Source organism: Cebus imitator, unplaced genomic scaffold (genome assembly GCF_001604975.1).
Source record: "Cebus imitator isolate Cc_AM_T3 unplaced genomic scaffold, Cebus_imitator-1.0 Scaffold237, whole genome shotgun sequence".
Lineage (NCBI taxonomy): Eukaryota > Metazoa > Chordata > Mammalia > Primates > Cebidae > Cebus > Cebus imitator.
Genome location: NW_016107552.1, coordinates 4,065,604 through 4,089,465, shown reverse-complemented (window position 1 = coordinate 4,089,465; position 23,862 = coordinate 4,065,604). Strand labels below are relative to the sequence as shown.

Genomic DNA, 23,862 nt, shown 5'->3' with positions numbered 1-23,862 from the left:
TTTTTTGAGACAAAGTCTCACTCTGTCACCCAGGCTGGAGTGCAGTGGCATGATCTTGGCTCACTGCAACCTTCGCCTTCCAGGTTCAGGCAGTTTTCCTGCCTCAGCCTCCTGAGTAGCTGGGATTACAGGCATGCGCCACCATACCCAGCTAATTTTTCATTTTTAGTAGAGACAGGATTTCACCATGTTGGTCAAGCTGGTCTCAAACTCCTAACCTTGTGATCCGCCCGTCTCGGCCTCCCAAATTGCTGGGATTACAGGCGTGAGCCACTGCGCCCGGCCCCAAATACATTCTTTGCCCATCCTTTCTGGTTTATAAAGTGTCCTCATATTTTTTTTAACAGACCTCATTTTTAGAAATGAAGCATGCTTTTTTCTTTCTCTTTAAATTCTCTGGACTTTGTTTCTGGATGCAGTTTTCTTACACCAATATGTATCCAACAAACCTTTGTTTGCCTGAAGAGTGTGCCAGGTTTACTGTTCAGCACTTGATCAAGATGAGGCTCACCCCTGAGGAGCCTAAGAGAGAGAAGCAGAGTCATATAAGTGCGTAATTGCAGTTCACACCCTGGAGACCTGGTGACAAAATTTTCTCTGGCTGCTTGCAGATTCATCACATCTTCACCTCTGGCCACATGGCAGGATCTCCTGAAATTTGGGGGTACTGTCTAGAAAAAGGGACTCAGGAACCAGCATACCTGTCTTCTGGTGTTCAGAGGCCTCTTCTGGGGCCAGGGGAACAATCTTGTGTTTCACACTTTTGTGTTTCACACTTTTGTGTTGTAGAAACTGTAATTGACACCATCTCAGGGGCAAAGAGCAGGATGGAGGGAGAAGAGGTCAGGATGTGTTGAGCTTCAGCTGGAGAGCCTTACAGGTGTCATCTTACTAAATCCTCATTCATTATTTTTTCCACTGTGCATATGAGAAGAGTGAGACTCATACAAGTTAAAACTATGTGCCCACAGTCCTACAGGCAGTACAAAGTGCCACCAACAATTAAAGGACAGATCCATGGGACTCCGAAACCTTGGATGCCTCTGCCATACCTCTCTGCTTTTCCAGTGATCTACAGAGATGTGGCTTTCAAATCAGTATAAAGAATTTCCAAGGACTTAAAATGGAGGAGCAGTTTCCTTGAAGTTTCTTCCTGTAATCACAAGGTTCTAGCATAAAGAGGCTTTTCTCAGAGAAGGCATCTGAACAGGGTCTCTACATAGCCGTGGCTGGTGACACCATTCAGATTTCACTACATTCATCTCTTTGAGCCTGAAGACAGAATTGGTAACATTTGTCCTGAGGACAAATTAAAGAAGGACCCCCTGGATGTTTTGGAAGGCCTACTTTTCTTCCACTCAAACACTCCAGTTCCCCTAAAGAGACTGGGAAAGCTCTTGGGGGTCTGGATGTGGACAAGACTCTGGACCGTTACCTCCCTTGCCCAGTCTCTTCCTCAGAGCATGCACAGGGGCAGATCTTGCTTGAGGATTTCCATGAGGGTCTTCTTCAGTTAAGATTGCATTTTAGTGAGTAATATCCTCTGCCAAAGCTAAACTAAATCTGTGGGAAAAGACAGTATTTATTCCTCAGGTGCTAATAAAACTGCTCACAACATGCTCAGAGTTCATTAATCAGCTGTGACCCAGCCAGTGGCTCTCACCTGACACCCATCTCTGCCTGAAAGCAGTTTCCTAAGTTATCAGAAAGCAGACATCATGATTCCTGTGTGCATCTCCTTCTGGAGGGGTTTATGGGGACACTAATTCCTATCTCTTAGGGTGACATTGGCTGACCTATTTTATTTTTAACTGTCCCTCAAAATAGGTTCATTTGACTAAAAAGAGTTAAAACATATTAAATCCAAAACATATTATTATACTATAGACTTTGTTTTTGTGACGCTTCAATATAGTTGAAGCTATATCTGAGAAGTATGCTTGCTACTTTGAGCATATGGGGCAACATGGTCGTGAGTAAATACGGCTGTTTCTGTCACAGAATCAGTGATGGCTTCCCTTTCTTGGGAATAGCCATTTACAGAGGATGACATCTGTCAGGTTCCTTTTGCCATACCAGAGGTGCTCAGTTTTTCCTAGTGGTGAAGAAAGCTGACTGATACCCTGTTTCCTACCCTTAGCTGCTGTTTTGTTTTTAAGAAATGTATCTATTTTTAAATTTTTTAAGCAAAGCTATAATAGATTCTCACAGAACTCATGCATCATCTGAGTTTTAATGTAACTTCTCAGTAAACACTCCAGGATAATTTAGTTGCGTATGAGATCCACCTAGTGTATAGAGTTACTGGGCATAAACTACTTCAGAACATCTGGCAGCTTTTTTTATCTGAGTAAAATGTATATAACAAAAATGTACCATTTTATCATTTTTAAATCTACAATTCAGTAGCATTAAGTGCATCTGCAATATGTATTCATCGCCACTACGTAGTTCCAAAATTAGATCATCCCAAATGGAAACCGCCTACCCATTCATCAGTCAGCTCCTTCCCCTTCTCAGCACTAGACAACCACTCGTCTACTTTTTGCCTCTGGATTTGACTACGGATGTTTCATATAAATAGAATCATATAATGTGTGGCCTTTTGTGTTTAACTTTTACTTAGCATCATGTTTCAAGATTTATGCATGTTGTAGCGTATATTTGTACTTCATTCCTTTTTATGGCCAAAAATACTCCATTGTATGGATAGACCACATTTTGTTTATTCATTTGTCAGTTGGTGGGCATTTGGGTTGTTTCCACCTTTTGGCTGTTGTGAATAGCGCTGCTGGGAACGTTCCTGTACAGGTATTTGTTTCGGCATCTGCTTTCAGCTCTTTGAAGTATAGTCGAGGAGTGGGATTGCTGGGTTGTGTGTTAACTCTGTGTTGAACTTACTGAGGAACTGCCAAGCTCTCCCTCAGCAGCGGCATCATTTGCCATTCCCACCAGCGAAATAGAAGCGTTCCAGTATCTGCATCCTCACCGCGTTTTTCTTTTAAATAGTAGCCATCCCAATGGGTATGAAGTGTCATCTCATTGTGGTTTTGATTTGCATTTCCTTAGTGACTAACCGTGTTGAGCCTTCTTATGTGCTTTTTGGCTATTTGTATATCTTCTTTGGGGAAATGTTCTATTTATGTCCTTTGCTCATTTTTATATTTGGGCAACTGGGTTGTCTTTTCTGTTGTTGATTGAGTTCATGTTTGCTTGTTCTAATGGAAATTTTCAAATATGCACTGAAGTCATGAGAATAGTAAAACAACCCTCCTGTACAAAACCCTAGCGACAAGTCATCAGCACAGGGCTGCTCTTCCCACACCCACCTGGAGGATTCGGAAGCAAACCTCAGCCACTTAATGTCACCACACACTTAGAGCTCACACCTCCCGCTGTATCATGATCGGTTTGCTTGAGTTAAGATCCAAATAGGGTTCTCACATTGCATTTGGAGAATATGTCTCTTTTAGGTCTCTTTCAGTCCGTAAATTGTCTTCTTTTTTCCTTTCAGTTTCTTTTTGAAGGAATGGGATTGATTGTGGATCCTATAGAGAGACCCACGTTTTAGATTCTGTTGGTTCCATCCCCATGCTGTTGTTTGTGGTGTAAACTGGTAGGCAGAGCTGGAGGTTAGATCTGATTCCAGTCCATGTTTTTGGTAGAAACACCTCAGCTGTGGAGTTCTGTCCATTCGCAGCAGGACTGGCTGCCTCTTTCTGAGATGTCACTGTTTCTGATAACAAGGTCAGAAATTCTGGGTAATTCTGTGACTCCTTCCTTCATTAGGCGTCCTCTTTACAGAGAAACCCCTTTGTCAGCTATTCAACTGCCTTGACTATGGTTTGGTCAGCTAGTTCCGTCAGGTGCTTGGTCCTGTCCCTTGATTTTCCAGCTCTCAGGTTCATGAGTGGCTTGCAAGCCAGGCTGGGTGTACCTTTGTGTAGGTATCACCATAAACTCACCAATGTCACATTTTAGATGTGCCACCCCATTGCACTTGCCACCTACCTTCGTTTTTCAAATGGTGAGACTCCCTCTTGGCCGTGGATTCAGATCACCTGGGGACCTTTAAAGAAGATTATGCCCTGACCTGCTCATACCACGTGAATGAACGTCTCTGGGGTGGGGCAAGCATAGGAAAACTCTCTTTGCAGGATTCTGGCACACAGTGAGGATTGAGGGTCCATATTAGATCAAAAGCAAAGATATGCAGGGCCTGTCTCCGGAGGCTGCCAGCTCCACCTCAGCCACCTGTCCTGCCTCCCTTCTTGCTCCCTGTTTACTACATAAGTACCAACACCTGGGCTCCATGGTGCACCCAGCAAGACTCTCCCTGAAAACATGCTGCTTCCCCTCCCTTTCTCTGCCTCTTCCCTCCCTTTTTCTTCTCTCCCCTCCCCTGACCTGGAGCAGAGATTGGCCCAGCCTCAAGGAGGAGATGGAACACTGTAGTACCCAGGGCAGCACCCTTAGATCAGCAGCTAGAGGGCCTGGCCAGGTTACCCCGCAGGTACCACCAGCCCCAGGCAGGCACCCGTTCATCATTCCCAGGGCCTTCTGGGCCTTCTGACAGCCACTATCTGGAGATAGCAATCAACATTCTCCATAGTTTTTTAACTATGGAGTTTTTTAACTATTCTCTCTTTCTGACCTTATGTCTTCTCCCACCGTACTACACAGGAAAGGAACCCCACCCACATCACTCAGGCTCCCAAACTCTGCCCCATTGTGTAGGGGGGCGCCGTGGGCCAGGGCTTTGTTAGTAACTCATTCCTACCTCACGAGGCTGGGCTGCAATCCCCAAACAGGTTTCATCCGAATGCACTGGGTTGCCGCTCAACAGCGTGGTGTCCTTGTGAGGCTGGAGGACCAGTGACGGACCACCTCTGCCACAGTGTGGACCTGGGGACAGTGCTGTTCATGGCTCATACAGGCATGAGGAAGTGGATGCTTGCGTGTGTCAGCAGAGAGATGAATCAGAGCCTTTGGCTTCTTGCCCTGTGCCCATAAAAATGGCATTTCCTTAAATAGACCAGAACCTTAATAGCTATTTGAAGAGCATGTGGTATTTGGGAGTATGTTTTATGGCCCTTAATTAAAGTTCAAACAAATTAAAACATTTAGCTATTTTATGACATATTTTTAATCTTTTTGTGGAGATTGGTATAATCTCTTAGCTTTCACATCCCACCATAAGGCCACAAGACAGAAGGCAGGGTCAGATCTTCAGTTGGGGCTTCCGTCCTTGGTCAGGAAGCAGTGAGTGGAAACACTCAGCCAGTCCCTTGGAGGGGCAGGGGTGTCAGGAGTCTTTATGAGGATAGAAAGGACAACAAATGGCAACCGTGAAACAGGCCCCGTCTGTCCGCTCTTACATCTCTTAGTCGACGTTTCCTGGTTGAAGGACATGTGCCCTTAGGAGAAAATGGGGCAGAGCTTCTCACTCGCGTCTGTGCAGAGGCCATTTCGAACTTCTGTTCCGGCACGTCATCCCTCCTGTTTTGCTAACCCTAATCCAAACATGGAATTATCTTGTAGAGTAGAAAAGCTCTAAATTGACCTGAAAAAAACTAAATGCAAAATCTGAATTAATCAGTAAGAAACTTACATTATAATTAGTAGTATATTTTNTCTAATATTGAAACTTTTGCATAGTAAATCCTAACTGGTTATGATATATTAACATACCATTGAATTTTACTTGGTAAAAAAAAATTAATTTTTTTCCTTCTTGGATTGGCACAATTGCCTGTGAATAGTGAACAATAGAAATTCCTTCCATTAGTATGCATTTTCCCCCAAATAAGTGTGAGTTTTGGCTTTAAGGATAGTTTACTTTAAAGGGCCCTGTTGGCCTCCACCAGAAGCTGTCGCTGTAGGAGTCAGGACATGAGTGCAGAGTGGAAGGCCCTTGGCCCTCCAGCCCCTCCGCTCTTCAGCAAAGCATGAATGGCCTTCCCTCAGAGGGAAACCCCTGGAAGATAATGAGAGAAAACACCACTTTTACAAAATACAAATGCCATTTCTAGGCAAGCTTTGTGAAATAAACTCATAAGAAGGGATAGCTGTGAAAGTTGTAACACTATTATAGCTCATCTAACTTCGTACTCTGCTGGCTTCTGAAAATTTGATTTGCACGGCACATGCCCAGAGTCCCAGCTACTTGGGCAGCTGAGGCAGGAGGAACCCTTCAGCCCACGAGTTCAAGCCTAGCCTGGGCAACCTAGTGAGACTCCCTGCCTTTTTAAAAAAAACGCAAACCTGATTTGTGCCTGCGCTTCCCTTTGTTTGCCATTGCTCCTGATGCTTAATGGCAACTCGTGTTTCTAACTGCAGGAGGCTGGAAGTCCTCGTGGCCCCTCCGCATCACTGCTGCATGGACCACTGTCTCCTGACTCAAACACACTCTTCCTTTGTCTTCTGGTTTCTTTCCCCCAGCCCCCGGCCCTTCCCTGTGTCCCATTAAAGGCCACTCTCCTCATGGCCATTAGTTCTGGGAGTTCTGAGGGGCTGGATCCAAGGCCCCTTCTTGCTTATGGTCCACTACAGCCATCCCTAGAGGATCCCACACAGGACTCTGATGACGCCACAATTTGTCTCTCTGCACTGCTTTCGTGACTCACGTGTCAGTGCCACCGAGCACCTTTGGGTATCTCCAAGGTACCTTGAACTTAAGGTGTCAAAAACATACCCCTCATCTGCTCAACGCTCACTCCAGTGAACTCTGCCCTTGTGAAGGCCACCACCAGTGTCTGGTTCTGCCCACAGAAGCCAAGGCTGATCCCGAGCACTACATGTGCTCTCCCTCCTCATAGCCAGTCTGTCACCAAGTCTAGTTTTCTTTAGCTGCCAAGTATCTCCGTGGCCCTCCATCTCCCACCCACCACCCCAGTTTAGGCTGATACGAACCTCTGCAGCCACTGCCCAGCCGGCCTCTGACATCCCTCACTGCCCTCCCCCTGCTCCTGGCTATACTTCTGACCCAGTCCAGCCACACTTCCCTTTAAACCTCTTTGAGCCCTGGCCCATGTCAAGTCCACGTCACACCTGTCCAACAAGACACCCACCCATGAAATCCCAGGGGTAAGGACTCACCGAATGTGCAAATGAGCCCTCAAAAAGAGCAGCCCATCCCCAGGCCCTCTACCCAGTCGGCCCAGCTGCCTTTTCCCCCAAGCTGTCCCTAGATGTGTGACCATGGCCACTTCCACCTGTGGATTCCATGCTGGGGCCACAGATTTTAGGGTGTTGCTGTGTGTCCTGCTCTCCAAGGTGGAGGTCTCCGTTACCATTAGTGGAAGAACACGACTCCAGGGCCTGCATTCTATTTGTATACCAAGCCTGATAAGACCTTTGCAGGCTTGCAGAAAACAAAGCCACACACTGGGCAGCATGGCCCTCCTGTGGTGGAAAGCTCTGCCTCGGGGCATCCAGATGGCTTTGAAACAAGTGATTGTAGAGCATGTTTCCTACCACTGTGTTTTGAGTGAGAACTTCAGCAGTGGGGATATCGAGCTAGTTTGTTATCTTGAGTTCCTCATCCAAACCCCCTTAGAAAGAAGGGGAGAGGGAGGAAAGGAAGGAACCACATACCAAGGCATATGATATTGCTCCATGTGCAGCAAAACGTGGAGTAGTGGAGGCAGGTGGAGGTTTTCAGGTCCCATGTGTAGGGCTGTAGAGGCCCCGCAGGGTCGTGAGGTGTCCCTTATGCTGTGCTGAGGTGCAAGATCCAAAAAGTAAAGAGACCAGACACTGAAGAACTGGCGAAGAGCATCTGGACTTAGGGGGCCACACCATCTGTGAGCAGAGATCAGCGGTGGCCCCCCAATGCCCAAGAGCATCTGTATTTATTGGGTACAAGCAGGGGGCAGGGTCGTGAGTGAGGTCATCATCTATAGACTTAGTAATAGGGCATACATAATCACATGAGTTATAAGTGAGGGAACCACCCCATTATGTCACCTGGGCAGAGAGGTGGGCCTGCACAGTAAGGGGTTGTGCCATGCACAGTAGTAGAGTTGTGTACAGAAAAGGGGTCCACCCCCATTAGGTCACCGAGGCAAGGAGGTGGGCTGTGTGCAACAGGTGTCATGCGCAACACTTCTTATCTGGGGGCTGGAGACTTCAAAGGATTTCTAATAGAAGGTTACTTTAAGCTTAATGCAGTGGGAGCTGACAGACTGGTGCTCTTCTCTTAAGATATTTATGGAAGGATTCTTTGAGCTAGCACAGAATGGAGAAAAGACTGACAGGGTGTACAGCCTCAGTGACTGGTCACACCAGAGGGGTTCTTCTTCCTCAGTTACTTCCAGGATCTCAGGCTGGAGGCCTGCTTTCCACAGGAACTGGATGCAAGGTACTACACTCCTTTATCAGGAAGAGAGGTACTTGCTCCAAGTCTGCCATACAGCATATGCCCTTTCAGGCAGGGACACCACCGCCTGGATCTTTGGTTCTCGTCCTGGTCTGGCTGTTTTCCCATGTACTGCTTCTGTTCTGTGACTGCTTTAGGCATTCCTCCTACTACAAACTACTATATGGTTATATAGGAGGATTATGTAAATCAGCACCAAATGTGTCAGTACAGCTCTGACTACAATACCTATATGATTGTATAGAAAGATTATCTAGAGCTAAGTAGGCTAGATATATGTAAGCAGTAAGTTACTCTTCAAGCACTAATTCTATAAACTAATATATGATTATATATGAAAGATTATATAAAGGAAACAGCTGAGCAATAACACTATAAACGTAGATATTCTTCAGGCACTAATTGTGCCTGGGGTCTGGACAGTTCTCCTCCCTCAGTGCCCATAGTGGGTGTTACCCACAACATGGATATGATGAGGGTCAGCAGACTTGTGGCCACGTGCCCAGGTGCAGGGCTCCAGGAAGGAGCAGCCGAGGCACAAAACCCTAAAAAAAACCTTACATGAGTAAAGCACATCACAGTTTCAGAAGGGGTCGAAGACTCGTCATCTTGTGTGGGCTGAAATCTGCTTCACTGAAGTCCAAGACAGCCAGGGGCTGTGTGCCCAGGAGGTGTCAGACCTGGCTCAGACCCCTGCTCACAGTCTTCATACTGGTGGTGGTGAGTTGTTTTTATCCAAGGCATAAAAGCTTTAGCTTTTTTCCTCAATTGCCAAGAAAATCCAGGGTGACTTTAGCCCTCCTGGGAAGGTAGGGATCATACACTGCAGAGACCAGCAATCCACAGACAGATTCACCTGCCTGTACCTGTTGCCACCTTAGAAAGCAACAGAAAATTTAGTTCCAGACTTCATGCAGTTGGAGACAGAACACCAGGCTGCTCCCAGGCTCTTTGTGGGGTCCAGGCACGGAACAGAGGCATGAGGGGCAGATAGCAAGAGGCAGGTCTGGGGGCTGCCTGTAGACATTTGGTGATCCCCCTGGGATCGGGGGAGGAGTGCTCAGTAGGCAGTAGGGAAGATGGGGCAGGAACCCTTGCCCCAACCATCCTGTGAGCAACACCTCACTGTAATTCTCACAGCCACTAGAGCGGTCTGGAAGGAGGCTGAGGCTCCAAGAGGCCAAGCACAGAGCTGGTCTGTGGGATCACTCGCCTATCCCTGTGCTCCCCTGGCAGCCTAGAGCCCTCTGTGGTCTGGGTTTGGGAATAGCTGACGGATTTTGTGATTGGTGGCAGCTGGTAGTAGGTGGAGGAGGCCTCACTGCGTTCTAGTCCCACCTGCAGAACAAGGGTCTTGACTGGGTGAGAAAGGGAGAAGCAAGCCATTTCTCTGGTGATTCCATGTGATTTTGTGTCGTTCCATGTGTTTCCTCTCCAAGCTACTGATCCTGTCATAATATTAATGGGCCGTGATAGCCGTGTGGAGAGAAGCTCCCCACCTTCCTGCCTGTTGTTCTAGTGCCGTGCCTTCCAGAGAACCCAGCTTTTCTTATATTTAGTCAATATGACCTCAGCAGTTAGACTTTTCAGCCTGGAACATTCCAAACCATGCAACTGCTGGTGAGGCTGGAAGCAGAGGGCTGTAGGTTTCTTCCTCACTTCCGTGGAGGAACCCCTTTTTCAAAGCCTGGCTCATTCTCCCCACATGGTCTCTTTGGATGGAGGAGGGGGCAGAGCAGTCAGTGGGCACTCAGGCTTCACTTGGGCTCCCTACTCTCTGGCTTCCAGCTTGTCACATAGGGTGCCTTGGAGCCATGTGGGGCAGCCTGGCCTGGCTGCCCTCCAGCTCACCAAGGGTTAAGGGAGCGTTCGTTTGGGCTTTAGTTATATTGATAGGAAATTAATTGTCAGGTACTCAAACATGAACTCCCCTAGCCTGGAACTGAAGGAGCCATTGTTTTCCTCCCGGTTCAGGTCACCGTGGCATGCTTTCTAAATGAAATCTCTCTTCCCGGAGGTTCCAGTTGGGGCGGGGGTGCTGGAGCAGCAGCTTCTTCCCTGGCAGGGTGTTGGGTTTATCTTGAGGAAGCGGAGGGAGAAGGCTTGGGTTCCCACAGCCAGGCGGATGGGACACAGGAGCCTCTGCCTCGAGGCGCCATGTGGCAGTGAGGCCAGGCACGTCCACGACCCTGCCAGAGCTGCCTGCATTTCAGGGAGCAGAAGGGGTGGCTGTGGCAGGAAGTGAAGGTTTGTTTTCCTCCAGAAGTGATTGTGACCTCTGGGGGCCAAGGGCTGCCATTGGCCTTGCACAGAGCTCCACACTTAGAAGTTTCCTGGCCCCCTCTCCCTGCAAGGATGCCTCTTTCATCAAGCACTTAGTCCCTTAGACTTGGCTCTTTCTTTAGTACCTTTAATAGACTTTTTCCTCTGCATTTTGAACAAGGGGCCTTGCATTTTCATTTTATAGTGGGCCCTGCAAATTATGGAGCAAGTGAGTCCTGGTCCATTCTTCATTTGTCTTGCATACTTAATTCCTGCCTCTTCTCTGCACCCCAATTCTAGACTTACTTAACACTATGGAAAGGTGTAGGAACATAGCATTAGGAACTCTTACCTAGATGCCTAAAGGAAAGCAGGCCATCCTCCTGTGATACACCTCACTTTGAATGATCCCACAGCCCACTCTGTGGCTTGGGTGAGTGTCTTGGCTTCTCAGAGCCTCACCCTCCTTCCAGACTGCTCTGGGTGACTGTGAGAGTTAAAGTGAATACTGCTCACAGGATGCTTGGGGCAAGTGTTCCCGTCCCGTCTTCACTGCCGCCTGCCAAGCACTCCTCCCTGGTCCTAGGTACCTCCCTGATGAGCTGCTTTCTGAGATTCAGATGAGATCAAAGAGGTGAAGTTGCATGCATATGCATGTGTTTGGGGTCTTTAGTCAGCAGTAACTGTCAAGCACTGTTTGCCACAAGGCACCTTCTTCATTAGGTTATCAGAACCCTTTATGGAGTGGTGACTATTAAATCATAGCCAGAGCAGAGAGCCTTGTGGAGGGCGGGCCAGGCCTCTTGGGAATATAGTAGGGCCTACTCTCAGGATTGTGTCTTCATGGCCAGAAAGTGTGAGGACTGCAGCACTGAGGCAGAGGGCATTCTCACCCGGCCCAGGTGTTTGGGAAGGGCTGATGTCAGCGGACGCCTGGCAGCACACACAACAGCCACTACAGGCTTGCTGCCACCTTCCCCTGCAACTCTTGGCAGGTTTGCATTTCCTTGTTCCTTAATCTGGTGACTTTCCTCACAGTTTATAACAGTGTCTCCGGGTCACATCAGAGAAGCTGGAAGCAGCAGATGGTCAGGTTGATGAGAGGAAATGGCCAATGAAAGTAACTCTCGGGGCTGCCGTCCTTGAAGGCTCATGGTTTGCATAGACACTGGAGCGTCCGGGCACGTGCAGTCAGGGGCCAGACAATGCATTTTGATGATGCAGGTGATGAGAAGTCAGCCTCGTGATCCTCCACATGGTCTGCTGCTTTGTAAGTCCAGCTGTGAGGCTGGACTGATGGTCTCCCTCGCAGGGGCGGCCTGCCCAGCCTGCTCTACTCGGGCCCTTGCTGGTTGGATACATCCTTGCAGCTCCGAGCCTGGGTTCCCATGGCCCCCACCTGCCCTTGTCTCTGAGCCACAGGTCCCCGACTTGGTGTTATGTCCTAACAGTATATAAAGAGGGGTCAAGATTCATAAAGTGCTTTGTAAACTTTGTAAGACTATACAGATATAGTTAATAATATAATAATAATAGTGTTAATATTATCCTGTGAATCACTCATTCCTGGAAGGAGTGTAAAATGTTCCCCACAAGCTGGATGGTTTGCCTTGAATAATAAAATTTGGGCTACCTCAGTCACCTAGGAAGCTGGCTCTTGGTGCAGTTGAAAATGGCATGAAATAAAGAAATGTGGAACAGGGTGGTTGGGCGATGTTCTTTCTCAGCTTGTGATGTCTACAAAAGTGTGTGAATTAGGAAAATTGAAATGTACAGATTCATCTTCATAAGGATTCTTGCAAATAAGGATAAAGGCTGCATGCCAGCTGAATTGCAGAATATTTTATGTGATAAAATATTTTGGGCCAGGTAAGGTGGATCACACCTGTAATCCCAGCACTTTGGGAGGCTAAGGTGGGAGGATCACTTGAGCCCAGGATTTCAAGCCTGCAGTGAGCTGTGATTGTGCCACTGTACTCCAGCCTAAAGAGAGTGAGATCCTGTCTCTTTAAAAAATAGTAATAAGGCCAGGCATGGTGGCTTACACCTGTAATCCCAGCACTTTGGGAGGCCAAGGCAGGCAAATCACCTGAGGTCGGGAGTTCAAGACCAGCCTGACCATTGTGGAGAAACCCTGTCTCTAGTAAAACATACAATATTAGCCGGGCGTGGTGGCGAAGGCCTCTCTTTGTAAGCAACAGCTAATAAGTTAGCAAGATGCCATGTGTTATACCAGGCCCAGGCATGACTACACAGGGGCAGCCATCTACAGTTGGTGGGTGGGACAGGTCGGGGAGTCATAGGCACCAGGTAGCCCTTGGACGTAGCCCCCCACCTGCTATGGTTTCTCCAGAGGCTGCCCTGCCCTGGGTTTGGTTTTGTTTTGAAGGCCATGCAGCATCTGAGGCCTCCTGCGTCCTTGGCATCTCCTAAGAGGGTCCCAGTGTGTGTTTGTTACATGTTTTTCTTCTTTTCTTCAGAATATTGACATCACAAACTTCAGCAGCAGCTGGAACGATGGGCTGGCCTTCTGTGCCCTCCTGCATACCTATCTGCCCGCCCACATTCCATATCAAGAACTGAACAGCCAGGATAAGGTAGGCCACAGTGGACTAGCTCCTGGCATCTGCCTCATAGGGTTGGAGGACTGAGAACCAAGGGCAGTGCCTGCCATCAGTAGGTCACATGCGACAGTGCTAGCTTGCGATTGCCTTATGCCAGCTGGGTCTTATTCTGGGATCAGGTCATTCATGCTGAGCCTACCAGTCCCTGACCCAACTTGTGTGTAGTATGTGGTTGATTCAGAATTCCCCAAGTGATATCATTATCGGTGGGAACAGCCAGTCTTTCCTGAGTGACTGCATTTAGGAGGAAGAGGTTCACCAGGAGGGGGCCAAGAAGCCCCCTGAAAGCAAGAGTAGTCAGGCAGTGCTGACCAGGCCAGGCCAGCCTCCTGCCACCTTGGGGAGGGCTGTCACTTCATGACCCATTCTGCATTGTGGGCCTTAGAACTGCAAGAAACACCAACCCTGTGCACTCCCAGGGCATGGTTTGATAGGTTCCATCCAGAGAGCTCCCTGGGGACAGGGTCAGGGAAGAAGCCCTGCCCAGATGGCCGCTGGAGAGGATATAGGCCCACCACCCCCACCCCAGTCCTTTGCTTCCCCATGTCAACCCCCAGCCCTGCAGACAACCCTTGAAGACCCCTGTTGGGGAAGCTCATTGGATAAGCATTCCTAACTAGCTTTGGGGGGTATGTATTCAGGTGCCATGGCGTTGGTGCGTCAGAAGTGGGATTCTTCAGGAGTGAGGAAGAAACAGGTGTTGGTGGAAGGGAGGGGTGTGGCCAGGGCCTAATGCAGGGTACTTGGTGCAGACACAGAAGCTCAGGCTCCCAAGCATAGGTTTGTTGTGGCACCAGGTGGAGGTGGGTGTTGTCCTTCAGGTGCATCTTTCCCAGGTAGTTGTGGAGGCCATGTGACCTTTCTCCATGCATTGTTCATGCATTGCAGTGACACAGTTTCTTTTACAGAGAAGGAACTTCATGCTGGCTTTCCAGGCAGCTGAAAGTGTTGGCATCAAATCCACTCTGGTGAGCCCTTGTCCCCCTGAGTCACTGGCAGGGCCCTCCTTCTGGTTAGGAAGAGTTCGATTCTCTTTAAGCTGAATCCTCGTGGGCCTGGGGTGGTGTGGCTGCCTGTTAAGAGGTGGCTACGGGGTGCTCTGGGGCCAAGGGAGGATCCCATCAAGGGTGGGTACAGATGTGGGATCATGCCTCCTGGCCCCCAGCACTTTAGCTTACGTGAAGCACCCTGAGGATGCCCCCTGAAAGGGTGGGAGGCCTGAGACTGCGGGCCCAGCCAACCTGACGTGGGGAGGCCCCTCACAGTCATCTCTTTCATCAGGGAATCCTCAGGTCAGGAGGAAAATGCCGCTGTCAAAAACAGCATGCCAGCCGGTCCATTTGCCTTGTCTGTCTAGAGGGAGAGGGCAAGGCAGCTCCCAGACAAGGCAGGCGACTTCAGAGGCTGGATGAGAGACTCCTGCACTTCCTCGCTAGGGCATGGGGAGAGACGTGTAGAAACCCAGCGTGTTCTCAGGCTCTTCAGGCCTCTCACGCTTCTACCTTGCTGAATCTGACTTTCTGGGAGAAAAAGGGTGTCCAAATCCAAAGCCAGCCTTCTGCACCCACTCGGTTTAAGTAAACCGAGTGCTACAGCATTGCATGAGACACACCGTCAGGGGATTTTCAGAAAGGGCGGAGCACCCACTGGCCCAGCCAAGCCTCAAACAGTCCTATATGTGGGGCCCCCTAGGGCCACCTCCCCCATCTCCAGTGCCCCCACCCTAACTGGTAGCAACTGGAGGTGCTTTGAGGAAGTGTTCCAACCATGTTCACTCATTAGCGTGTTCGTGCTGCAGGTACATCTACGTTTCTAGAAATGTGCTTTTTGTAGGGTGGTCTCTGTTCAACTGTACAGGGAAAAAATGTTAAATATTTTCCCATTCCCGGACATTTTACAACACGTGTAAACTTCCAATATTTTTAAAAAGTGGACCTTTTTCCCCACCCTAAAAAGCTTCTATAGTCAAAATTCTTGCATTGAACAGACAGGTTTTCTGTTCTCTGCAGCAAGTCACCAAGGGCGCCCTCCTGATCCTGCGTGCTCAGCTGCACGTCCTTTGTTCCCCACCCACGGGAAAGGGAAGGATCTCTCAGGCCAGCCCCTTGGGACACTCCCTGAGCCTTCAGCAGCGGCAGTGTATCACTTTTTGAGGCCTTCTTTTGCATGTTAAAGGCTGTGAGACACTGGAGTGGGGTAGGGGTGGGTCTACAGTTTCCCAAGTTTATTTTCCTAAACCATCAGTTCACTGGTCACAGGCCACTTGGCTCTCTGCAGAGCACAGTTACAGAGCAGCGTCTTGGATGATTTCAGACTGTTGCCCATGGTGAAGGCCATCAGGGTGTTGGTTCTGGGAGCACTTGACAGGGAAATTCTCCTAGGCCAGTGCTTGGGGCTGAGAAGGGCTCTCTAAAGGGCCCCCTCAACGAATGGTTTAAGAAGAGAGGCAGATGGGGGAGGAGGGAGGAAGATCCCCCGTGCCCCCCATACTGGATGAAACCCTTCCAGTCCTGCAGAGCCATGGCAGGGAGCAGAGAGCCACCTTGCTTGTGGCTCTGGGGCAGGGGTGGGTGGCCTGGGGACGATGCTGATACCCAGGGAGGAAGTGTTCTTGGCCAGACTTTTGAAACGTGTAATTAGGCCCAGAAAATATTTCAGGGCCCCATCCAACCCCAAGAGCCCATGTTGCTGTGGCAGAGCCCAAGGGACAACCTGGAGGTGACCTGCAATTCTAACTGAGCCTCTTCCTTGTCTGTCAGGACATTAATGAAATGGTGCGGACTGAACGGCCCGATTGGCAGAACGTGATGCTGTATGTGACGGCAATCTACAAGTACTTTGAAACCTGAGCATGCCAGGAGGAGCTGTCCCAACAGCGGGGGGACCCTCCACAGTGACCGAGCAACACCAACGCCATTAGCTACACACCCCTGTAAAGCTTCCAGCAACTCTGGGTTGCCCCGCAGCGTGTGAGCTTCCAGCTCGGGGCTTCCGTATTGGCAGAACTCAGCTGTGTGGCCCACAGCTCCCGCTGGGGTCCCTCCCACGTGACCCATCCATTCAGGTCATGTGGGCTCAGCACACATCCCACAGGCCAGTGGCTGCCGAAGTTTTCCTTCTGAAGAGAATATTGAACTACACTAGTGCTCTAGGGCACCAAACAAAGAGGGCTGATGCACAGCTCAACTTGGGAAAGGGGATTCAGTTCTGTGGGAAACTCACTGGGGTGGATGAAGGCTTGGTCGTGGCACTTCCTGACTGTTGGCCAGGGTGGGTTCCATGCTGGTGAGAACCCAGAAGGAAAGTCAGCCAGCACCTGGTGTTTCCCAGTGCCCTGGACCTTTCCCGATCCTAGTTTGAAGGAGCTTGTCACCACAGATGTGGGTCAGCTGCCCCACATCTGACAGGGCTGTCCTGGCCGACATAATCCAGGCGTTTTCAGCATGAGCTAGGAGAGCATCTAGAGGGTGCGGTGCAGGCACTCCAGGGCTGGGGGTGCTCCTGCTGCACTCCCGCAGCTGGGCTTTCTGACAGGAGGCAGTTGCAGGGTCCCCTTGCCTGGGCTCTGCCACCTGTCTTCCATCCTGGACAGGGTTTGGAGTCCCAGCTCTGGCTTTAGATTTCTTCATCATAAGGAGTTTTTCCAGTTAAGGTTTTTGTTTTGTTATGAGCAATATTGGAAAAAGTTGCTTCTGTTCTCTTAGTACCAAAGTTACATATATAAGCATAGAAATCTAAGCACAAGATCTGTACATTAGCATGGTGAGAGCAAGGAATGAAGCAGGAAATAGAAACGTAAACAACTTTAGGGAGCCCAGGCACTGTCATTACTGTCATTACAGTCACTGAGTCACTTCATCCTCCTAGGCCCGAGTTGAAGAAAGTGCCTTAACTCTTCTTGTGAGGGCAGCCGCTGCCCTCCATGGCCAAGGCGGGACCTCATTCAGGGCTCGGTGGTTGAGTTGTTTCCCACCACCTTGCTCGCCCTTCCCCAGGTACCGGGTCCGTGCCCCCCACGCCCGCCTTCCCCAGGTACTGGGTCCGTGCCCCCCACGCCCGCCTTCCCCAGGTACTGGGTCTGTGCCCCCCACGCCCGCCTTCCCCAGGTACTGGGTCTGTGCCCCACATGCCCGCCTTCCCCAGGTACTGGGTCCATGCTGTTTGAACCAAAGCCTTATTTAAAGGTGGTCACTGGAGATGCTTTCAGGCTGGGACTCAACAGCTCTTTCTGGGAATAGGGATCTCCTGTGTGGTTTGAACGATGTCCAGACAAGACCTGTAGCTTCGGGAGTACAACCGTGTTTGTCATCTGCAGAGCACCACAAGGAAGACCAGCCACCAGTGGAAGCGGGGTCACTGCCCCACAGACTGGATGCAATGAGGGGCTTCCAGGAGGCCCAGCCAGCCCAATTGTGGGCTGAGGGATGTGCATTCAAGCATGGTGTTCTAGACTAGAAGTTTAACATGTCTGCGTAGCCTAGAAGAGTGTGTGGTTATGAAGAAAGGGGCAGTGTGTGTGTGCAGCTGCCACTACACCGACATCAGATGCCCATCAGCCCTGTCCGCGTCAGCCCGGGAGCTCAAGCTGCTGCCGCTGGCTGAACACCCTTTGGTGAAATGCCTGTTTTCAGCTAAGAAAGGAGAAGCCAGGCAAGCAAAGTCACACCACAGAGTATACCAGAGACCCCCCGCAGACACCTGGGTCAGTCCCCTGAGTTGTCCTCTTGTTGCTGATGCTCTGTTTATGGCCAGCTCCGCTGTCAGCGTGAGTGACTGATGTTCATATGAGAATTGTTTTTAATTGTTTCTCCACTTAGGTGTCCTCAGCTCTCGCTTGTACTCTCATTTGCCTTCACAGAGCCGGTCCACCTGTCCAGATCCAGGTGTCTGGTCATGGTTTTGTTTATTTATTGTGTCCTTGGGGGCTGTTTTGCCCTAAGAATGAGGGGATTTCCCCAGGTCTGCAGTTACCAACTTGATCCCTTGCTGGCCATGTGAGCACAGCCCTGGTGCCTCATGGGATGGGGGGGTGGGGGTTCCCGGGATCTTCTGGAGGAAGGAGGCCATGGATGGATGGGCTATATCTGTGTTTTCCCTCTGGGTGTCTCCTGGGTCCAGCGTCAGGCCTTGGGGTCAGCAACAGGGAAAAAGAGGATGGGCACGGGGAGGGCCTGGCCCTGCCTGTCTGGAGACTCTGCTCGGGCCCCTCCCTGGGGAAGGTTTGCATGCAGATCTGCAGGTAAGGGTGCCTTTTGCCTTGTCTAATAGGATCCTTAGAACACTGGGCTTCAGCAGTGACTATAGATGGTCACACATGTTTAAAGTGACATTTGGAGATGCTCTCAGTCCTACGGCACCTTTGCCTCTTCTCCTTCAAGCACAAGCTTTACTGCAAAAGGGCCAGTCGCATTTCTGTTTCTCTTAATCCCAGGCTTCTGCTGACGATAATTTTAAATGTTCTAGTAAGTATTCTTGAATGTATTAAAATGGCTGAAACAACCAGCTTGGGCTTTTCTAGCTTGCCCTCCCCTCCCTGCCATCCCTCTGACATTGAATAAACCAGAATCTAGCTGCCTCCTGGAGCTGGCTGTATAGAAAAGGGCACCCCTGAGCCAGCCTGCGGCCCCACCCCAAGGCGCACTTCCTCCCATGGGAAGATCCTGACCGGGAGTCCAGGGTGGCCTCCCCTGGGCCACAGTATATCACCACATGGCTTGGGGCTGTGGGGTGGTGAGCCTTGTAACCCCTGGGGTTCTGTGACAGATGCCAAGACCCCAGAGACCCTGGAAGAGCTGCCCCCAGGAGAGTGGAAGCCCCTGCAAAGCCCAGACACATGCCTTCCCCAGGGACAAGGGAGTATGCCAGGAGGGGTTTTGTTTTTAGGCATGTATCATCTTGGAAATAATTGTCAGGATGTATAAAATAGAGAAGAAAACAATCATACTACCCAGAGTCAACCAGATACACCTTTTTTTCTATGCATTGTTCTTTTGTTGGTTTTTGTCGATCATGGTTCACCACAGCTTTGACCTTCGGGACTCAAGCAATCCTCCTGCCTTAGCCTCCGGAGTAGCTGGGATTACAGGCATGTGCCACCACACCTGGCTAATTCTGTATGTATAGTAGGATGGGGTTTCTCCATTTTGGTACTGACCTCAGGTTATCCGCTCGCCTCAGCCTCCCAAAGTGCTGGGATTGCAGGCGCAAGCCACCATGCCGTATTTTTTTCTTCATTTTTTGTAGAGATAGGCTTTCACCATGTTGCCCCAACTGGTGTTCAAGCAGTCCTCCTCCCTCGGTCTCCTGAGCCTTGGGATTACAGGTGTGAGCCACTACAGTGATTGTGAATACACTGAGCGTGGCCTGGAGAACACTTATACCTTGCCCAGGTCACATGCAAAAGGGCCCGTGGCAGTGCTACCTCCTGCACACGAGGGCCTGTGACAAGGGCCTGTGGTGAGCGCCCTTCCCAGGCGGAGACTCCCCGAGGTTGGGGGCCCAGCAACTGCCTTGCCCCCAAGTAATCCAGGAGTTGAGCTGTGACCTGCAGGTGCTCAGGCTCCCCGGGGTTGGCAGCAGGCAACAGCTGTAGAGCCGGGGGCTGGGTGTGGAAGGACAGGCAAGACCGGGCTTGGACTCAGCTCCCCCTTGCTCAGCAGCCACAGTGCTGTGTCCTCTGCCATGTAGAGGGGGTTCTGCCCTAGTGGCTAGCGAGCGTCCGGGGAGCCTGCAGGGCGGGTCTGGTGTGCAGCGGCCACGAATTAGCAGGGGTCTGCCCTGCCTACCAGTGCACCTAAACCTCGCCCAGCCAGCACAGGTCCCTTAGCCGCTGCCCCCAGGTGGGGCGGTCACTCCTAGATCTGTTCCTCCCACCTGCGGTTCAGCTGCCTTATGCTGACTAGGGTGGCCCTGAGCTGATCCTTCTGTAGCTGAGTTACTGACCTGCTGGCGGCCTGTGGGCCCCATACACAATGCAGCTACCCTCAATGCGGAGCTGGCTTTGCAGCTCTCCAGGGCAGCACCTCTGGGGAGGGCATAATTTCTACCTTGACAGAAAGTTCCAGAATCTCTGAGGGGAGGCTAAATTGGTGGAAGGGGGAAGCTGTGAGATTCCAGGGAGAGAGGAGAGATCCCAGAAGGGTCCCTTACACCCCTCCAGTACCCTCAAGGGGCTTCGGTCCTGGGCTTAGGTGCCATGCCCTGCCCCAGCAGCCCTGCCTGGCCAGCTCTGTGGCCACAGACCCCCAGGGCTGGCACTTCCTGCAGCCTTGGGGTAGCCTGGCATCTATTTTAGGTTGTCCCCTAGTTGAGGAACTGGGGCACACAGAACCAGTCTCAACATGCTGGCAGCCACTGCCCTGTATGTCAGATGGGTGAGGACAGACTCCTGGGTCGCTGAGATGCAGGGCTCGATTCCGGTAAGAGCTCTGACCCCAATAGGTCTGGACTTGACTGGGCTTCTACAGGAGGCTGGGCTGGGCACAGGAGAGGACTCCACTTTCCAGGCCTGACTGGCCCCTCAGGCTGGGAGTGCGTCTGGGAGCAGCATGCTGCGAGGCAGTGGGAGGGGTGTGGAGAGACTGGCCATAGCCAGGCCCAGAGCAGGTGCTGAAAGCTAGTCTTGGTCTCCACACCCTCATGTGTGTGAGGAGGGGGTGGCAGAGGGTCTGCTGTCTTGGGATCTGAGTTCTGGAAGGCAGATAAGAACTGCCTTATCATCTGCCCAGCAGACACCCACCAGGCAGGAAGCACATGTGCCCCGAGGAGGACAGGCCATCACACAGCCGTGTTGCACGGGAGGCTTCTGCCAGGATGAGCGCTGAGGAGGAGTCGGGACACACGGGTCCTCCCCAGGTCAGCCACCAACACTTGTGATGTGCTGGGCTGTTTCCACCTCTGCAAAGCGGGGGCCCCTCCTGTCAGGTACCCTCTCTGACCTGGGGTGCAGAGGCCTGACGGGTCACAGGGCTGAGGGCACAGGAAGAGTGGGCAGGTGGCATAGAGCCATTGGGATGATGAGTGGCCAGCCCCAGTGTGAGGGGCTGCAGAGGACTGTGTGCCCACCCTGGGGCCAGCGTTCCACTCCCCTCAGGGCCTGCTTCCCCATCTACACCGATCATTCCCAAGGCCAGGTTGCTACCCAGTTGCTGTTTGTCCTGACACCCAGAAGCAGATACAGGGTGGGGTGAACATCCTGAGTGGGTGGGGGGAAATGGGAGAAGGGGGCTGCCCCTGCACCTGCAATGGTGGCCAGTGACTCAGAGATCACTTTCTCCACATGACTCTTCTGCCTTTGCAGGACCTCTATTAGGATAAACTGGAGCCCTGTGAGGTCCCTGACCCACTGGAGAAGTTGGGGAGCACCCGGGGTGACCCAGTTGGTTTCCAGGGACCCTTCCCAGTGTTCACCAGCTGCTTGTGCTGGGCCTGGCATGTCTTGCTCCTGATGCAGCTCAGCTGGCCCCAGAGCAAACAATGAGGGCCAGAGGCCACCAGGTGCATCCTGGGCAGGAACAAAGGGCCGGAATCCTGGAGCAGGGGAGGCCCAGCTGGCCCCGCCGCCTGGCCTGAGGAGCCTGGGCCTGGATGGAAGGAAGGGTGGGCGTCCACAGTCTTTTCAAAGCCTGCCTGGGGCTGGGCAGGGAAACCAAGACCCAGAGCCAGAAGCTGGGGCCTGCCAGGGGCCTCCCTGTGCCCACCAAGGGGCAGTGATTGCACTCGGCTCTGCCCCTCACTCTTGCTGCTCCTTTGGGCCTCGGGTGGGATGGCGGCCCGGGCACCTGCACAGGGCCCTCCCCTTGCCCCACAGCCTTGATATCTGAGGACAGCACTCAGCTGAAGTGGGCATGGGGCTGGTGAGGGGACAGCAAGGCCAAGACTGAGGAGGTGGCCTTAAGGTGCGTGGTGCCAAGAACATGGGCCCCTCTGTGGAGAAGGCAGGCCGGCCCATAGGGCAGGCAGTTTGGGAACAGCCCTCCCGGGTGCTGTTCCCCACCCCTGAACTAAACAGCCTGGCCGGTGCCCAGTTTCTGGGCAGTGGCATCGCTGGAGACCTGGGCCAAGGCACCTGACAGATGACACAGGTCCGCGGGGCTCTCTGCTTCTGAAGGGGCAGGGAGGAGCCAGTAGGGGAAGGGTGGGGTCCTGGCATGAGCCTGCCCCTCACAGCCTCCTTGGCGCTGGCTCCCGGGGTAGCCCTGGGGACTGTGGAGCTGGTTCTGGGGCTGGAACCACTCCAGGCCCTGCCTGACCACACCTGGCCTCAGGACACAGCTCTACCAGCGCCAGTGCTGAGGCATGGAACCGCCCCTCGAGCCCTAAAGATGAATGTTAGGGGCTTTGGCACTGTGACCCTGAGGACCAGCTTTGGAACAAAGCCATTCGCTCCCTGCATGGGACAGGGAACGTTGAGGCTGCACCCTTCCTGCTGTGGGACTGGCATGCCCATGGCCAGACCATGCATGGAATCGACCACGCAGGAAGGGTGCAGGCCCCAGGATGGGAATGGGAGAGGAGTCTTCAGAGTCCACACTGGGAGACAAAAGAGACCCCAGAATCGGCTGAGGGCTGGTTTCTGCCTCATGAACCTCCGGGGGCCCCTCAGGAAGACTCAGAATGCTCCGTGCATGTTTGCTGGGTGAGGGTTTGAATGAATCAGCGTCCAGCAGGTGTGGGCGGGAGGGGTTTGTCCCTACTACGGGAGAGGTTTTACCTCATGGGGATCCCCAGAAGCAAGGATGGGGGCAGGGGTGGGCCCCGTGGCCGGCATCATCCCTCACCTCTACCTCATGGTCTGGCTTAACCTCCATGGGGCAGGGGGAGCAGGGCAGACACAAGACATTCATTTTACCAGTGAGGATATGGGTCCTGGAAGGTCTAGGAAAGCCCCAGCCTCTGGTCCCACGGCAGTGTCCCCATCCAGAGTGGGGGCTTCTCCAGTAGGAAAGCCAGGGCCATGGGAGAATGAGGGCAGGCCAGCTCCTTTGAATAGAGGGTCAGCAAAGGCCAGGATGAGAGAGAGAGGGGCGCCAGGGCCAGGTCTCCTTGGAAAGACCTGGGGATAGCACCCCGAGAGTCTCATGTGGGCCTCACCCAATTCAAGTTTAATTCAAGCTGTGTGGGTCCTCAAACATTCCAGGCTTTTCTCCGCCTTGCAAGGGCCCCACTGGACATTAGGGAACGACAGAACCAGGAGAACTGGACTAGCTGAATGAGAAAGGGGCTCAGGCTTTGAACCAGGTATAAGCCAGGGAGGCTGCCAGATGAGCAAGGCTGTGTCTGGGCAGGCAATGGTCACTGCCATGGGCCCCATGCTCCTCCCAGCACACTGGCCAGGTACCTGTGCAACCACTGTCCACCCACCCTTTCCTCCCTGCGGTGAGTGAAAGAGGTCATGCCCCCATTCTGGCCTCAGCCTTAGGGGCCAGCCTGGCCCTGGGCAAGCCCCTCCACCCTGGGCCTCTAGCCACTACCCCACCAGTCCCCAGAGGTTCTAGAATTGCAAGAGTTCCCAAAAGCCTTTGGCCGCCAACACCCCGGAGCTGTCTGACGTAGGCGGTCTTATCGTGAACAAAATTGGGATTAGTCCACATCCAT

At 51.8% G+C, this 23,862-nt stretch overlaps 1 protein-coding gene across 4 annotated transcripts in view; it reads left to right on the top strand.

Moving 5' to 3' along the window:
• Window positions 1-19,216, top strand: part of SPECC1L (sperm antigen with calponin homology and coiled-coil domains 1 like) — a 105,981-nt gene extending 86,765 nt beyond the window's left edge. The window contains exons 13-16 of one of the 4 annotated variants that reach the window (XR_001816336.2): window positions 13,123-13,239; window positions 14,175-14,234; window positions 16,026-17,261; window positions 17,299-19,216. Coding sequence is in view for 1 of the 4 variants with exons in the window: in XM_017498135.2 (XP_017353624.1) it covers window positions 13,123-13,239; window positions 14,175-14,234; window positions 16,026-16,115 (267 nt within the window). In the remaining 3 variants the exon portion in view is untranslated. Of the gene's footprint in view, window positions 1-13,122; window positions 13,240-14,174; window positions 14,235-16,025 lie in introns of all 4 variants that reach the window. The other 3 variants (XR_001816338.2, XR_001816337.2, XM_017498135.2) reach the window with 3 other exon arrangements.
• Window positions 19,217-23,862: the final 4,646 nt, after the last annotated feature.